We start from the raw sequence: 18,335 nt of genomic DNA, 5'->3' as shown, positions 1-18,335 counted from the left end.
CAGGAGCTAATGGAACTTTTATGTAATAACAAAAGAGCAGTTGCTTTGACCAAAGAACCAAGAGATCATGGTAGATCAAGACATACCGACTTAAAGTATCATTATATAAGACATAGTGTTGAAGAAGGTCATCTCATAGTAAAGAGAGTTTTGTCATAATAGAATCCTGCAAATCCTCTCACAAAGGCTTTGAGTAGGGATAAACATAGTTAACATGCTAAGAACATTGGCTTGAGAGATGACATTAGTTTTAGTAGCTAGACGATTAGTTTGAAACTTGTAACAAAATAAATATAATTGATTTTGGTGATTAAATAATAGAGATTGTTTACGAGTTTGTTTACTACCTCTGTCAATTATTTATTCTTGTGTTACGTTTTACATGTTTTACTATCCTGAATAATTTGATTATTCGAAGCTCCACAGTCGCTCATACTTTAGGAAGTAAGTAGTGAATGAAGATTGTCATGAATTGGCTTGTAGATTGTCTAAGGAGTTTAGACATAACAATTGTGTTGCTACAACGTTCATAAGTACTTAGAAAATTGAGCTTTGAGTATTGGATAAACCCACGCTCAGAGAATTACTTAATGGATTGTATAATGAGTAATTATGAGACGATAATATCATATTCTTAAAATGGAGATATATGAGTTGTAATTTTCCCATTTAAACAAGCTCCGTCAATGATAATAGGACGCAAACATTTTTTTAACGCTCGAATATACAAAATAATAAAATAGATTCAATAATTATATCTAGTACATATATAACATGTACAAAAAAGTACACATAATAAATATAACCGCGCAACCGATAACGATGAAAAAGTATTCAAATATATTGTTGTCTTTTGTCTTTATATTCTTTATATGTGTAATGGTCTCTGAATTATTCATCTCTAAAATGTAACAATATAAAATGAAGTTTTTGAACTCCTTATTTAGGGATTCGTATTAACATATTTAGAACACATATTTTTGCACTCTATGTTTTCCGATATTAAATATATACACCAAAACAATCATTTATAATTTGTTGGATTTGTTTTCCTTTTGTATATTTCATGCTCTATCGACTAAGATGTCCTTCACGAAGTGACCCAACACTTTCTGTTGGCTTGTCGATGATGGGGACAAAGTTGTGTGTTTGAGAAAGTGTGACTTTTTGATAGTTTACGAACTTAGAATTAATTCGTAATCTTATAATTTGTAACCCTTAAACATCGTTTATAGTTTTGGTTATTAGTTGCTTTTAAATCCAACTTTAAGCATGTATGTTGTAGATTTGCACACTCTAATCTTAAATCCCTCTTTAACGCATTTGAATCCTATATTATGCTTAGACTATTAGTTGCTTTTAAATAATTTATACAACTTCACATACGAAGAATGATTGTGGGCTACAAAATTTTTACGTGTTTTATCTTATAATTTGGCTAATGGTAAGGTTTTATGCATCCCCAAAATAGCGATTTTGCTTCTTCGTAATCTGAAAAAAATTGAAACATGATGTTATGCTAATCAAAATACTTTTTAAAAATACTTATTTTACCACCATTATAAGTCAATAAACAATTTTATGTAAAAACACTTTTAAAGTTAAAAAAATACTCCCAAACACCCCTAAATACAAAATAATACTTGCTATTAACCATGAAAAAACTACTGAAAAAATAATAATAATACAATTTGAGTCCAATTCTTGGGGGCCAAAGTGTAAAACTTGCAAAACATCAATAACCAAAAGCATAAATTTTGTTGAGGTTATTATTTATTTTTAAATACATTGGCGAAAGGCGCGTGGTTTAGCGTTTCAAATCACAATCGAAAATCGAAATCATGTTTCAATTTTTTAGTTTTAAAACCCATGAAAATAGCCGCCATGCACATTTCACCAATTTCTAATCCCTGATCCCGCATCTGACGTGTCAACTCCCCATTTGTCCCTTCAAAAATTTCATCTCAAAATTTTCACTAAAACACCCTTCGCCCCTCCATTCGCAAAAACCTCAAATTTTTTTGAATCAGATTGAAAATGGCGGCACCTTCCTTCATTATATTACTTACACTCTCTCACCCCATTTCACCACCATCAATCTCCGAATCTCTCTCCTGGTTTCGTGGGTCTAAAGATTATTAAACAATGGCAGACCAGGAGAACAACTATGGTGTTAGAGTTACTCGCCAGGCGAAGAAGAGGGCCATGGAGGCGATTGGATCTCAGTTTCAACCGGCGAACAAAAAGAGGGTCGTGTTGGGTGAGATATCGAGTAATGCGGCTTCATTGGAGAATCCGAAGGTGGGATCTGATCTTGTTCAGAAGACAAAATGTGGATCGAAGAAGGTGAAGAAAGCTGTGAAAGCAGTGATAGCAGCGGCGAAAAAGCATGAACTTGCTGCCGAGAAGACGGACGACCCATTGATTGACCCCCAGATGTGCGAAGCTTACGTCTCAGATATCTACGAGTATCTTCATAACATGGAGGTATACAAATTTCCCCTTTCATTTTCAGTTCCCATTCCCATTTCCATTGCTAGTTTCAAGGGTTACTTTGAATCTAGGGCTTAATTTTAGTCGTTCTCATGTTAATTCGGGATATAAAAGTACCAAGAAATGTAAATATAGATTATGACTGAAAGTAATTTGGGAATCCATATTAAAGTTTAGTTTCTATTCTGAATCCAGATGGAAGCAAGAAGAAGACCACTTGTTGATTACATTGAGAAAGTACAAAAAGATGTTACTGTGAATATGCGAGGTGTATTGGTAGATTGGTTAGTAGAAGTTGCAGAAGAATACAAGCTTCTTCCAGACACTTTGTATCTCACCATCTCCTACATCGATAGATATCTATCAGTAAATGTTCTCAACAGACAAAGACTTCAACTTCTTGGTGTTTCTTCAATGCTCATTGCATCGTAAGTTTTACAATTTGGGTGTTTAATCTATTCATTTTTACTCCATGATTTTATTCGTATGTCTAATTTTTCTTTCAATACGCAGAAAATACGAAGAAATCAGCCCTCCACACACAGAGGATTTCTGTTACATCACAGATAACACGTACACGAAGCAAGAAGTCGTGAAGATGGAAGCCGATGTGCTAAAAACCCTAAAATTCGAAATGGGAAACCCCACAGTTAAAACATTTCTCAGGCGATTCACTAGGATTGCTCAAGAAGATTACGATGTAAAACTCTATTTCTTTCTTATCTTCATTACCCTAATTCACGGCTCATCATGTAATTGCTAATTTATGGATTCTCTTTTTCATTTTACAGTCGCCCAATTTGCAATTAGAGTTCTTGAGCTATTATCTAGCAGAATTAAGCTTACTAGACTATGGTTGCCTCAAGTTTTTGCCTTCCATGGTGGCTGCATCAGTTACATTTCTTTCAAGATTCATGCTCAAACCGAATTCACACCCATGGGTAAGAATCGTATATTCTCAAACTATTACATTCTTTGATAAAATAGTTGTGAATTTTTTGTTCTTATGTGTTATATTTGTTCTACAGAATTTAACTTTGGAACAGCTCTCTGGATATACACCCTCTGATTTGAAAGAATGTGTTACAATATTACATGAATTACAATCAAGTAGAAGATGTGGAAATTTGGTAGCTATTAGAGAAAAATACAAGCAACATAAGGTTTGTGCAACATTTTCATTATCAAATTACATAATTCTTGTTTCCATCGCTCTAAAATCTGATGAATCTGTGTTGTTTTTCTTATTGCAGTTCAAATGCGTGGGTGAATTGTTGTCTCCTTTGGTGATTCCATCTTCCTTCTTTAATAGCATCAAAGAACGATAGTTTTGATGAAGATTCAGATTTGATATAGAAGTTTTGATGGAAGCTGCAGCTTTGACCCATAACTTTGAGTGGTTTGACTAGATTGATGCTTTGAGGGTCTTGATTGATGTTCCTAATGGAAGCTTTGGATATGACTGTAATTGTTCTTCTAGATACTTGATTTTGGATAAAGAAAGAAATGTTGATTAGTTGTTTAAATGAAAGAGATGTGGTAATGGTGTTTTTGGAAAGGTTGGGATGCTATTAATAGCAACATGTAATAAAACAGAAACTTATATTCATATTACAAAAACCTTCCATTAGATTTGTGCACATTTTGTATATTCAATTAACTTTCTATTTTTAGTGTACTTGGCATTTTGTCCATCCAATAGTGAACTTTACTTCTTTACACCAAATTGTTATAAAATTGCTCTACCTCATGCTATTTGCTATACTATATTTTTTGTGTTGGTGACTATTAAAACACCAAATATTTTGTTATATTATTGAATAGGTGTAAAACTCGTGTATTATACGGGTTATTAAAATGTAAACTTAATTTTTTTTTCTTTTTTTAAATAAAATTTTGAAATAAGAAAAGAAAAAACATATTAATTACAATTACTATCATATTTATTATATTTAATATTTTGCATATATAAATATACAAGTATTATGTGACTTTTTAATTTTAAAAATTGAAAAACCTATAAATTGATACGTGGATATTATTTATTTCAAAAATATCATATAATAATAATTGTTAAAACTCATGAAAGATTGACATGTGGCAAAATAGATCTTCATTTATTATAATTGATATGTTAATATAGCAACCTGTATTCAAAATGGCAAATTTCTTCAATTCGCTTTGTTATTGTAAATGAAAGAAATAGCAACCAAATTTCATTATAAATACTATACCTACGTTTAAATAATTATATGTTAATTTTGTAAGTTATAAAGATATGTATTATCTTTTTAAATGAAGGTGTTAAGGTTGCACTTTACAATGAGAGTTTAAGAAATATTTTTTGTTGAAAGTACATTATTATAAATGGAAAAAAACCCATTAATTGTCATTTTAATGATTTTTGCAAATATATCAGAGTACATTGCTACGTTGGAAGATGAGACATAATATACTTTGGAGCTTTCAAGAGACCGAAAAGCCTAGACTTTATATCTAGAAAAAACATCATAAATGGTCCTTGTGGTTTCCCAAAATCTGAAGTTTAGTCCCAATGGTTTAAAAACCTCATAAATGGTCCATGTGCTTTCAAAACTTTTGACGATTGGTCCATATTACTAACTCCGTTAAGTTATTTCCGTTGACCGAAGGGTATTTTTGTAACTTCACTACCACAGGGACCATTTATGATATTTTCTCTTTTTTTTAAAAAAGAAAAAATTAAATATAATTATTTAATATGTAAAAGGTCCTACACTCCTACTCTCTCTCTCTCTCTCTCTCTCTCTCTCTCTTTCCCTCCTTCCCTCCCTCCCCCCTCTCTCTCTCTCTCTCTCCCTCCCTCCCTCTCGTTTTCCCTTTTCTGTCCGCTGATGAAGCTGCCAAGAACACCCCCTAAAAGCATTATGCAGATCTATTTCACCCCTCCTATTTTCTTTATATTCAATTAATAAATCTCAACTGGAGGTGGAGTTTTCTGACAGTCAAGAAGGCAACAGCCTCCTTCGCATCTCCCCTGCACCTGACTTGTTGCTGCTTCCTTGATCTTCTCAGACCAACCTTCTCCTTTCCCTTCGTGATCAATTGCCGGAGCAGAAGCAAGTAGTCGAGAAGCTGCTTGAGCAGCTCTGCGCTGCACCCACCGAGACCACCAGTAGCCCTGCTGCTTCCGTTCCCCTTTCCTTCTTCGGTCCAGTCAAGCACCAAAAGTGCTTCCTTCCATCGGGTTAAGCAACCTTTAACCTCCCACAATCTCACTTTCATTACCCGATCAAATGAATACGGAGACATGTTCTCTTGGTTTTCAACCAACAATATTGCAAATTAAACCCTCAGAGGGTCGCTGAAGATCGATCTCCCCACCCCTCTTTGCGATTTGATAACTTCACTGTCGGAGCCTTCGATTCATGCTTCCATTCGTTTCCCCTTCCCAATTTGTTGAAGGAACGAAGATAGATACCTATTCCCCTTTTGTTGTGTTTTGCAAAATCCAGTTCTACAAACTTACATTATCAGTCTCTTCAAAAAACGAGGATCTGGAAACATGAGTACCAATCCAAAACTCAACGTAATGCTTGTTTTCTTTAATTTGACCCCCACAGTTCCTTTCAAACGACCTGACAACCCTCGAATTGTAGCCAATTCGACCCAATCGTAGTTTTGAATCGAACATTTGAGCTTCACAAGGCGTTTTTCGTGCTTGTCTCTGTTAACCTCCATCATTCGTTTCTGGAGATGGAAAGATTAAGGTAGATATGAAGAAATAGGGTTCAGATTTCCCACTAATCGAACAAAAGGAATACTGGGGTAAAGAGATGAAAACTCTGAACTGGAGAGAGAGAGAGAGAGGACCTTTTAAATATTATATATATATATATATATATATATATAAGATAAAGCATCATAAATGGTCCTTATGGTAGTGAAATGACAAAAATACCCTTCAACGGAGTTAGCAATAAGGACCAATCATCAAAAGTTTTGAAAGCACAGGGACCATCTATGAGGTTTTTAAACCATGGGGACTAAACTTCAGATGTTGGGAAACCATAGGGACCATTTATGATGTTTTTTCTTATATCTATTACTAATTAGGTGTAAAACTCGTATATTACACAGGTTGATTAAAAAAAATAAATTAAAATGTAAATAATAAGTATTTTTTAAAATAAAATTTTGAAATAAAAAATAAAGAAACATATTAATTGCAATTTATTATAATATTTATTACATTTAATACTTTGTATATATAAGTATAAGATTATGTGGCTTTTTAATTTTAAAATTTGAAAAAACCTATAAATTGATATGTGAATATTATTTATTTAAAAAATATCATATGACAAATGTCAAAACTCATTAGATTGAAATATGATAAAATTATATTCATTTATTATACTAGAGATTTTGGATTTAATCAAATATGTGAAAAGAAAAAGAAATAGGGGTTTATCTTTTTAGAAAGACTTTAAAGAAAAGGAAAAAAAAAAGATGAATTTCTAAATTTTAATTAATTGGTCAAAGGAAGGTAAACATTTAAAAATTAAAACACACTCCATTTTTTTTGCCTGTGTGCGTGAATCCTTGGAGTCAACAAGAAAACGGAAAGAAATAAAATTGAAGTTGTATGTGTGTTGTGGTATGATCGAGAATTAGAAGGAAAGATGCAGCAAAGCTGCGATAGAAGATGGAGGAGTACTGCGATGGTAGTTCTGCCATTGTTGGCGGAAAGGGTGGCCCTCGCGGCGGCGACACTCGCCACGTTTGGGTTCACAAAGTGTTTTCCCAGGTTAAAAGCATCTCCAATTTATTTCTATTTTCCATAATATATATATATATATATATATATATATATATATATATATATATATATATATATATATATATATATATATATATATATATATATAAAACCCGTGGAAACCACAGTTATAAAATTAATTAAACTTTTATAGTGAGATTCAAAATTATTAAACAATTATTTTAAGTATTAGTTTATAACCCGTGGAAACCACGATTATAAAATTAATTAAACTTTCATAGTGAGAATTTTTAATTATTAAACAATTATTTTAAATAAATTATTAATTAAGAGACATTTTTCAATTATATAAAATTATAATCGTTAATTTAAATAAATACATAAATTTATATCACCTTATAATGTGTATTAATTTTATTTTAATGTTGTTAATTTAATGGAATTAGAGTGTGAAATTTAAAATTTGAAATTTGAAATAGAAAATTAATAGGTTGTCAAATGACATGCATTAATTAGGATGCCTAATAGGGTGTCACATGTCAAAAAAAGAATAAAATATGCATTAATTAGAAAGTTTAATATGATGACACATGTCAAAAGGAGATTAAAACTATTCTTTTATTAGAATAGGGATATATATATATATATATATATATATATATATATATATATATATATATATATATATATATATATATATATATATATACACACACACACTAGTTTATAACCCGTGGGAACCACGGTTACAAAATTAATTAAGTTTTTTTAGTGAAAATTCAAAGTTATTAATCAATTATTTTAAATAAATTATTAATTAGGAGATTTTTTAGTTATATAAAACTATAATTATTGATTTTAAATAAATATGTGAAATTATATCACTTTATAATTTGTATTAATTTTATTTTAATGCTATTAATTTAATGTAGATAGAGTGGAAAATTTAAAATTTAAAATAATAATCAATAGGTTGACATGTAGCAAATATTAATTATTAGACATAATGTGGTGACACATGGCAAAAGAAGAATAATACATGCATTAATTAAGAGGTTTAATAAGATGACAGATGTCAAAAGGAGAATAAAACTATTCTTTTATTAGAATAGAAAGATATATATATATATATATATATATATATATATATATATATATATATATATATATATATTCTATCCTTACTCTATTTAATTCCATATTTTGAAGAAATAAATAATATAACACAAAATATGGTGTTATACAATTTATTTCTTCCAAAATAAAGATGAACTTTGAGTTATCGGTTTTATTCTTTTTTTTTTTTTTTTTTTTTTTTACATATTTATACATTTCTAGTTTATTTTTACTAATTATAATTTAAAATAATTGAAATGTAATGTTTAATACTTATAATATTTTGTTATATATTAAATTATATTAATTAATTATAAATATAAACTTTGTTTTTTTTATAAAATTCAAATAAAAATTTAAATACATATTGAAATTTTAAAACACGATAACATATATTACAAAAGCTTATAATTAAGTGTTATAAATAAAATCTTATTTATGTAATATTATTGTAATGAAAAAATATAGATTATATATTTGCTAAATTCAAATTAGAAAAAAATGTGCATTTGACAATATATATAAGTTGAAAGAATGAAATATATTATGAGTATATATTTTGAGAGTAAAAATGGGATAACAAATAAAATAGTGTTGGAGATGCAACAATTTTTTTTTTTTTTTTTTTTTGAAAAAAATAAAATAAAAATGGGTCGGAGATAATCTAAGTTCTAAAGTTCCATCCCCTAAAAACTTTAGCAATTAAGGTGTGGACATTTGAATTTGATTCCTTGAATCCATGTTAAATATGTTATAAGATTAGTGAAATTATTACGAATATTTGTGATATGTGCTAAGAATATTTATGGGTTAATGCTTATGGATTGATGTTTTAGTGTTACAAGGAACTCTAAACGTGAATTTAGGGATGTCAAAAAGTCTCGTGGAACCTCGTTCCCGTGGGGGCCCCGTCCCGTTTGGGGGATTTTTTTTTTAAAAAAATCGGGGTCGGGGACGGGGGCGGGGGCAAGGTTAACCCCCGTTTTAATTTCGGGGCGGGGGCGAGGGTAGGCAATCCTGTCCCGAAATCCCCATGGGGACCCCGTTAATAAACTACACATATATTTATATATAAATATAATAAACTATAACATGATTTGAGCTTCCAAAATTCATCAAAAAACATGTTTTTAAGCTGTTAGTATAATTTTTTAAAATGCCATAACTTTTTTATTAACATATAAAATTTTGCTATAAATAATTATTTATTACCTAAAAAATAGCTTATTTTAGCCTAAATAACAACTTATTTTAGCCCAAAAAAAAGTAGCCCAAAATCAATTGGGGGCGGGGGAACGGAGGCGGGGGCGGGGGTAATAAAGGGGATTCGGGGGCGGGGGCAGGTGTAGGAACATTGAATATTCCGGGGGCGGGGGCGGGGAGACAGGGAAATTTCGGGGGCGGGGGCGGAAGATGCACTCCCCGCCCCGTTTGCCCCCGTTGACATCCCTACGTGAATTGATTTAATTTCACTTAGAGGCTTATATAGCATCTGCAACCCATCCTAAAATCTTATTTTTTTCCTTTTATTTTTCACCATTTTTAATTCTTTTCAATTTTCATCTTCATTTTTAGAGATATAAATATTATTTCCCTAAATATGGAGTAATTTCTCCAAAAATGAAGGTACAGTTTTAATTGTCAGTTTTAGCCAATCTTTTTTATTTTATACATGTATAATTTATTTTTGTCTATTAGTTATAATTAAATGTAATATTTAATATTTTTAATATCCTGTTATATATTAAATTATATTAACAAATCATAAATATAAAATCTAATATTTATGTATCGAATTCATATAAAAAATTAAATACACACTAAAAGTTTGAAACACGGTAACATATTTTATAAAAACTTATAATTTAATAATATTTTTTCATATATAGTTCATGTCGATTAAAAAAAAGTCATTTTCATATATATTGGTTCGATCCGATTTTACTAACATTTTTCGGGTTTGGTCTGTTTCTTATTTGAAAACGACAAATTGAAAAACATTGAAACCGAAAACCGGGCCGGTTCTGATTTTTCCTGTCCGGCCTACGAAATACATTAATAGTTTTTTCAATGTCTGTGTAATATTTCTAAAAGATGTATGTATAATATTTATTTATAAGTGTGTTATAAATATAATCTTATTTATTTACAAATTATTGTTAATAAATTAATAATTAATTCAAATCCATTATATATTAACATTTTATTTTCTTATAATTTTATGATAACATAATTAATAGAAATGACGTGTTTGACAATTATATGTAAGTTACAAAAAGAGAATATATTAGGAATATATACTTTTTAAGGTAAAAATCAGGTTAAGAATATAGTGAGATTGGAGATGAAACATTATTCATAATATTTTTTACTTTATTTTTAGAGGAAAAAATGGAGATAAGTTGGATATGATCTTATAAAGTTGAAGATGTTGAATATTACTGTTGACTATTTGTGGACTTTTATTAAATTTCCGGACTAAATGTTAATTGGGGTAGAATTAACTTGAAATATGTTAATAAAAGATGGATTATATGTTGAATTCAAAAGGTTCTTATTTTTACTTTCTAAAATTACATAAAATGGATATGCAACTGGTTATCAAACAAAATATGTACACAATGATAAAAGAAGTCTAAATAGATGTGAAAAGACCACTAAAGTTTGTTATGCAAAATGCGTCAGTTCTATTTGTTATTATTCTGTTTAACCGGTTCAATTGAATTTTTGAAAAAACCATTTGGTTTGTTCCAATCCAGAATAAGCATAAATCGGTGATAGTTGACCTACTCATTTCCTCAGTTTCTGATCTAGCCAGTTCGACCGACCGGTTTAGTCATCCAATGTTCTAATCATCCTTGTTGAATACCTTTCAACCATTGTGTTTTTGGAGTAATCTTACTTTTGGTGTTGAATACCATTCTCTTTACAATAAAAACTGAAGGTTCTAATATATCCACCTTTATTATTTGTCTGAATACACTTCAACTTCTTCCTAATTTGTCTCTCAACTTAGGCATAAAATGTAACGTCCCAAAAATACAAAGTAAAAATTTTATTTTAAGTCATCAAAAACCATCAAACATTCATTTCACAAACCAACCAAAGTGTGACAATGTAGAAAACAATTATCAAAGTACAAATAAAAATCATAGAATGCAGAACACGGGTGGATGTGGGCCATGTGGTGCGATCATGCGATGCCCTTCCCCTTAGAACCAGAGGCACCTGAAACCATAAACATAAATTGTAAGCACGAAACTTAGTGAGTTCCCAAAAATACCACATACCATACATACATCGGGTCCCACCTGATATAAATTTGTCAGTAACATGCGATGGACCCCACCCAACACATTCATAAGCCTCCGCTCGGTATACATACTGTAACAAACTAAAAAATACGGTCCGAAAGTTTCATTTTAATTATTAATAAAAGCCATAATTATCAACCATTTCATTCATCAACAAATACTGATGTATCAAATCAGAGTATCATTTCAAAACATGTTCTAATTATCAGAATAAAAACATGCCAGGCTAAAACTTCTTAGTGTGTGCCATGCGATCATCCCGAGCTCTTCCCTCCGCTACCGGAAGTACCTGGCACCAAAACTGGAAACTGTAAGCATGAAGCTTAGTGAGTGTCCCCAATCTATCGCATACTATACATAATTACATACTGAAAACACTGGGCCTAGCCCGCTACATCGGGCCTCGCCCGACATCAGACGAGTCCGACATCAGGCCCCGCCTGGCATCGAGCCCCGCTCGGTATACATATATGTTTCCACCAGGCCCCGCCTATCACCGGGCCTCGCCCGCTACACACATATAACAATAACATATAAGCATGCTAATACGTAAACAACAATCGCTAAGCTATAACTACTATTCTCGAGGCCCCGCCTATCTTGGGCCCCGCCCCTGTTTTGCTACTAAGGAGATATGGAACCCCGTCCATACTTAACTCGTAATGAGATATGGGCCCCCGCCTACACTCATCTTCCTCCCAAGCACATACAAATATCACAAAGACAACAAGTATAACTAACATACACTACTGCCTCGAGTACCACCCGACATCGAACCGTAGCTCGGAAAATATACATATGATCCTCCCTCGGGCCTCGCCCGCTATCTGAATGCAATGCAGAACATATAAATTGCATCAGGCTAACCCCGAAATCGGATCTAAATCCGGTATACACTAACATACATATACGGGCCGAGATTTGTGCCTTAGACCCGTTCCTATTGGAGAAAACTCACCTTGCACTGCTGAAGACTAGCTGAAACCTCCGGATGCTATCCGTAAATTCCGCAAGCTGCTGCTCCCCTAGCTCCCCGAGCTACCAATACCAACATAATACTGTTGGAATAGTGTCTAAGGCTGCAACTATATTAGGCAAGTATTTGGCCCGGTTGTGCATGGTCCTTTTGGGTTGCCTTCACCATAGCAACTTGATAGGATGATTTATTAAGAGAGAATAAATATTATTAATATATTATGGGAATAATATAAAGAATAATAATATTGTTATTTGATTAATATAAGTCATAAAATTAATTGGAATTAATTTGGTGACTTAAAGAGATTAATTAAATAAGTGGGTATAAACTGTCAATTGTTTGATAGTTAAACTTTAGACTGTAAATCCATATAGATATGTATTGGACGGATTCTAGAAGCTAAGGATAACTTCAAATCGTCCAAGGGGTTATCTAAGGAATGGATTTGGATAGCTTTAAGAGAAGATTATCCAATTAGGGTTTAGGTTGTAACCCTTAAGGAGTCTACAAGTATAAATAGACCCTATGGCATAAGGAAATCGACACTTCATCTAAAGTATAGAAATCCTGGCCGATTTCCTCCTCTCTCCTCTCTCCCAAATCATCCTCCTTGCTATTTGGTGTTTGTAAGCCATTAGAGGAGTGATAATTGTGACTCTAGAAGCTCCAAGACAACAAGATCAACAAGGAATTCAAAGGTATGATTCTAGATCTGTTTCAATATTGGTATTACACCTAAATAGTCATTAGAAGTCTTGGATTCAAAGCATGTATAATTAGAAAGCCTAGATCCAAGCATTAGGGTTTTGCATGCGCACATAGGAAAGTTCTTATGGCTAAAACCCATCAGTGGTATCAGAGCCTAGCTTGGTTTTCATTAAATTGATGCTTATTTGTTTGAAACTTAACTGCAAAATTCGATTTTTGTGTTTCTGAGTCATGGACTTGGCGAGTTCCATAGTGGACTCGGCGAGTCACTTGGTGCACTCGGCGAGTCCAAGCGTCAGGAATGGCCAGATTCGGGATTTCTTCATGATTATCTTATGGAAACTTACCTTAATCATATTAGATCAACCCTAATCCGATTTTTTGATATATATATGACTATTATCTTGATCTAATTAAAGATATTTATCAACTAATAAAATATTTAATTTCCTTATATGATAATCAATTAATTATTTTGATTATTTTGGTAATTATCTTGCAAGAAATCTTGAATAAATCAAATATAGATAATTAGGAAATTAATTGTTAATTGAAATTATTTGTTATTTGATCCTCCATGTTTTAAATGTTTAAAACTTGTCCTCAAGTTTTGAAATTTATATTTTGTGATTAAAAGTTTTAATTTAGACAAGTTAAATTTCAAACCCTAGATTTTAAAATGTTTAAAATACAACCCTATACTAATATAATATTACAAGATTAATATATATATATATATATATATATATATATATATATATATATATGTATAACTAAAATGCTAGTCTTACCGTTAGTAGGCCTCATTCACGAAGTCGATCTATAAGGTGGGTATAAGGTTGTGGCCTATAAAATGGCGCTTAATGGGTGTACACTCACACCCACCGCTTGCTTGATCGGTGGAGGGTCGTTAGCCGAACGGGTAGGATAGGGCAACCTCATCCTCTCATTAAAAGTATAATAAGTAATACAAAGTAACTACATTTTTTAAAATTTCCCAATCTTAGTTACTTTAGGAAAAGTGAATTGATGCAATCCCATGAAATTACACTTTGCACCCTTGCTGAGAAGTTAGTGGAGCGTGTGTGGTTTACCGGCACACTAATTGGTTCTAAGCAAAGGTGGCAAAGGGTGATTCATTGTTTATCATAGTTCGATGGAGCGTGTGTGGTTTACCGACACATCGAATAGGTGATCGTTATAATGAAGACACCATGTGAATTTGCATGGTAATTCATACCTGCTTTGTGATCCTCGGTATCCCAGTCACAAACTAGAGGGGCATATCGAGATTTAAACATGCCATTGAATAGTTTTCAATGAATCTCATCCGAACCTAGGAATTCTCAATACATTTAGGACTAATAGTTAGGTTTTATGGTGGAGAATTAGTGAATTGTCATTCACTTACCTTCAATTTATTTACATGTTAGATTACGGCATCCCTTTTCTAATATGTAAATGTTGTTGTTGGATCCTAGCCCTAATTTTTCTTATTGGGTGATAATTAGGGATTCATATTCTAATCTATCTTTGTCCTTTCTATTTGTAGATGTCGAACGCAAACAACGCTGCTGCTAGTTCTTTCACGTTGATGAGCCTTTGCCAAAAGGTCACCTTCGATGGAACGAAATTTAGCAAACGGATAAGATACATTCGCACCATTGCTCGCTATGAGGATAAGGAGTATGTCCTCGATGAGAAGCTCGAGAAAATCAACCCTGAAATTGCTACTCCGGCTGAAATTACCGCTTTTGAAACTCATGAGCGAGATGCAACGAAGGTACATTGCATCATGATAGCCACCATGAACTCCGAATTCCAAAAGTCCTACGAGGACATGTACCCGTACGAGATGCATCAAGACTTATTGGAGAGATGCCATCAGAACGCGAGACAAGAGCGTTATGAGATTTTCACTAACATGATTTCCGCTAAGATGGGTCATGCAGAGTCTCTTACCGTGCACCTGCAAAAGATGCAAAGGTATGTCGACCGCCTTCGCAAGTTAAATGTTGACTTTGGGGAAGACTTGGCGATCGACATGGTGCTTCACTCTTTGCCTCCAATGTACAATCAATTTAGGATGACCTACCACATGAACAAAGAGGAGGTCACCCTAAGCAAACTACAAGGTCTCTTGAGGGTCGCTGAGAGCAACTTCAAAGACAAGTCTGTTGCGCCAACTCCCAATCCACCTGCTGCTCCTGTCTTGGCTATTGGTCAAGGAAAGGGAAAGAAGAGGAAGGCTTCGTCTAAGAACTATCGCAAGGTTAAAGCCCGAGATGGTGCCTCTTCTAGTGGGACCAAAGTTGATCCCGCTAAGCCCTGCCCTAACCCGAAGGAGGCAGAGTGCCACCACTGCCACAAGATAGGACATTGGAAGAGAAGCTGCCCAGAATACCTGCAAGCCATCAAGGAAGGAAAGATCAAGCCATCTTTCGCAGGTATATACACAATTAAATCTAACGATTCTAATCATGCTATTTCTTGGGTTCTTGATACCGGTTGTGGTTACCACATTTGTTCTAATGTGCAGGGACTAAGAAGAAGTAGGGATGTGGAGCAAGGAAGGATCAATCTAATCATGGGGAACAGAAGATCGTCTCTTGTGACCAAGATTGGAGTGTATTCTTAGTGCTTAGGAATAATTTATGTTTAGATTTGAACAATTGTTTCTATTCACCAGAAATGGCTAGAAACATCATTTCATTTCATGGTTTGTTTAGACAAGGTTTTAGATTTTCTTTTAATAATGAGAATGGTTCTATTTTGGCTTATCTAAATGGTGTCTTTTACTTTGAAGCTATACCATCTCCGAACCCGAGGTTGAGGACCTACCCTAGGTAGCTCCCTTTCCGATTCCTAACCCTCGTCCGACTTTTCATGGCCCAACGCCTGAGTGGGTGGAATGTTTGGAAACATGGAGCCAAGGACAATATCAGCCCATGCCATTTAATGGTGACTGAAGCTTCTATGACCTGAGCAATGGGGGCTCAGCAGACAGAAGCATGCCAATTCTGATCCGAAGAGTTGCCCGAAACGAAATTCAGGGCAGGACAGCTCTACAACGTATCGCAAAAGTTGATACAAATGGAGGAATGCATATGCTTCGCACCAGTCGCCTTGAACATGCTCATGAGAGGTTTGATACAGACCATGAAACCCTACTGCAAGCACTGGCTGAATTACGAGCGGAAGTCATGGAACTTCGAGTACGCCAGAGAGTGTACGAAAGGCACCTACTTGATGTGGAACGCCAACTGACTGAACTGAGAGTTCACCAGAGGGATGAACGTCGCCAGTAGTAGATGTTTTACTTTATATTCCTTATTAGAAAGGAATCGTGTTCCTGTCTATGCCCGATGTGGCATTTTCTATGAAACTATCTTGTACTGTAAGTACTTTAGTTAGGTCTTTATACTGTCAGAAACTATCTTCTCTGGTTATGATATAAGACCTTTTTACAAGGTCATTTTCCCGAACTTGTACGTCATGAATATCAAAGATATTGACAGTCGGCTAACTTCTGTGTCGTTCTTTATTCGAATACTCTTATCATACTTTCATTAGAGTCTATTTGAAACATGCTCTAGTCAAGTCATTGGACTATAGCGATTTAACTCCGGAGACATCTCCGAGTCTCTTTTAATGGTTGGATCACGTTATTCGCCAACCAATGATACCTCGGCTAGAACGACAAACATTTTGAGACCATTTCATGAACTTACTCTCGATCTTTGCTAGGACTGCATCATAGAGATGTAGGTCAAACCTTCGTGAACATACTTCCATTCCGTACTAGGACTGCATCATAGGGATGTAGGTCGAACCTTAGAGAACATACTTCTATTCTTTACATGAGCGATCGAACTACGTCTAGGTTCAACCATTCTCGCTCACAAATTCATTTTCTTTCGGTGTAACAAAATCATGTCACCCAAGAAAAATGATCAGCCCATCAACCAAACACCAACTCTTCAGATTGATGCAGCTACCTTTCAAGCTGCTGTCCCGGCTGCCGTGTCAGCTATTCTGACCCACCTGAACGCTAACAACGCAAGTGTTAGCGGGATTGTTAACAATCATTCCAATCCAAGTAACAAACGGAAGTCTTGGAATAAACCTAAGGACAAGTCGCTTCGAAGGGCGAACAGGAAACAACCACCGGTAACGACCTTCACAGCCACGACATCAGCACCTCCAACTACCACCCCTTCGGGTATCCCAATGGTCCCTAAACCAGCCAGGCTTTATGCTGGAAATCTCCCAAAATGCATTAAATGCAGTTTTCACCACCATGGACCTTGTAGGAGATGCAGTGCTCACACTGCAACAGGAAGGGGCATACAGCCTGTTACTACAAGACTCCAACAGCTCAGCCTGCCCAAGTTCCAAACACCAGTGTGAACCAAACTTGCTACGGTTGTGGCAAGGTAGGTCATTACAAAAGGAACTGCCCAGAGGCAGCAAATGCTGGCACACACGACAGTATGCTACCGACCACCGTCGCAGGAGAGTCTACTCTGGACCCACGTTAATGTAATTTAGGCGTTTCCTTGTAACAGACTTATGAACCATCACAAAACTAGTGAAACCAAAGTCTTATCTTTTACGAGATCCCGTCCGTTTAGGGATGCTCGTGTTGCGTATACTTGTCTTTTGTAGTATACCTTGTTCGCAACAATAGTCTTGTAGTAAATCCTAAGTACAGTAACTCTATTAATGGTTGCACTGTTGTGTTTTGTATGTAACTCCTTATGTTCAAAATCTAATGTCTTTAGTTTCCATACGATTCCGACTTTATCATGTGACTCGAGTAAATTCGATCCTCACAATACTAGCTTCATAAGTACATCTCTTTCTCAGAAATCGTCTTTTAGTGAAGCCATCATATCAGAGCACCGAAGTACTCATACAAGAAGTACCTTATAGTTCTTTTCCTTTCCGAAGGAATCCCCAC

At 34.0% G+C, this 18,335-nt stretch overlaps 1 protein-coding gene across 1 annotated transcript; it reads left to right on the top strand.

Annotated features, from left to right (window-relative positions):
• The first annotated feature begins 2,034 nt into the window (after positions 1-2,034).
• LOC145079581 (G2/mitotic-specific cyclin C13-1-like) lies at positions 2,035-4,123 on the top strand. The gene is made up of 6 exons (XM_079023117.1): positions 2,035-2,487; positions 2,689-2,921; positions 3,007-3,193; positions 3,285-3,434; positions 3,522-3,656; positions 3,747-4,123. Exons 1-6 carry the CDS (start codon positions 2,146-2,148, stop codon positions 3,819-3,821), a joined length of 1,122 nt encoding a protein of 373 aa, XP_078879243.1. The 5' UTR covers positions 2,035-2,145; the 3' UTR covers positions 3,822-4,123.
• The last annotated feature ends 14,212 nt before the right edge of the window (positions 4,124-18,335 follow it).

The sequence above is a fragment of the Lactuca serriola genome, chromosome 1 (genome assembly GCF_051521515.1).
Source record: "Lactuca serriola cultivar US96UC23 chromosome 1, Lser_US96UC23_V15, whole genome shotgun sequence".
In the NCBI taxonomy this organism is placed as follows: Eukaryota; Viridiplantae; Streptophyta; class Magnoliopsida; order Asterales; family Asteraceae; genus Lactuca; species Lactuca serriola.
Note: the sequence above shows the minus strand (reverse complement) of the source record. Positions and strands in the feature narration are given on the sequence as shown.

What these genes read in the sequence shown, in the direction of transcription:
- LOC145079581 (XM_079023117.1), top strand. Translation starts at nt 2,146, where the DNA reads ATGGCAGACCAGGAGAACAACTATGGTGTTAGAGTTACTCGCCAGGCG. An exon ending in AGTATCTTCATAACATGGAG is followed by an intron (nt 2,488 to 2,688) that starts GTATACAAATTT and finishes TTCTGAATCCAG; the next exon opens with ATGGAAGCAAGAAGAAGACC. An exon ending in TTGCTCAAGAAGATTACGAT is followed by an intron (nt 3,194 to 3,284) that starts GTAAAACTCTAT and finishes TTCATTTTACAG; the next exon opens with TCGCCCAATTTGCAATTAGA.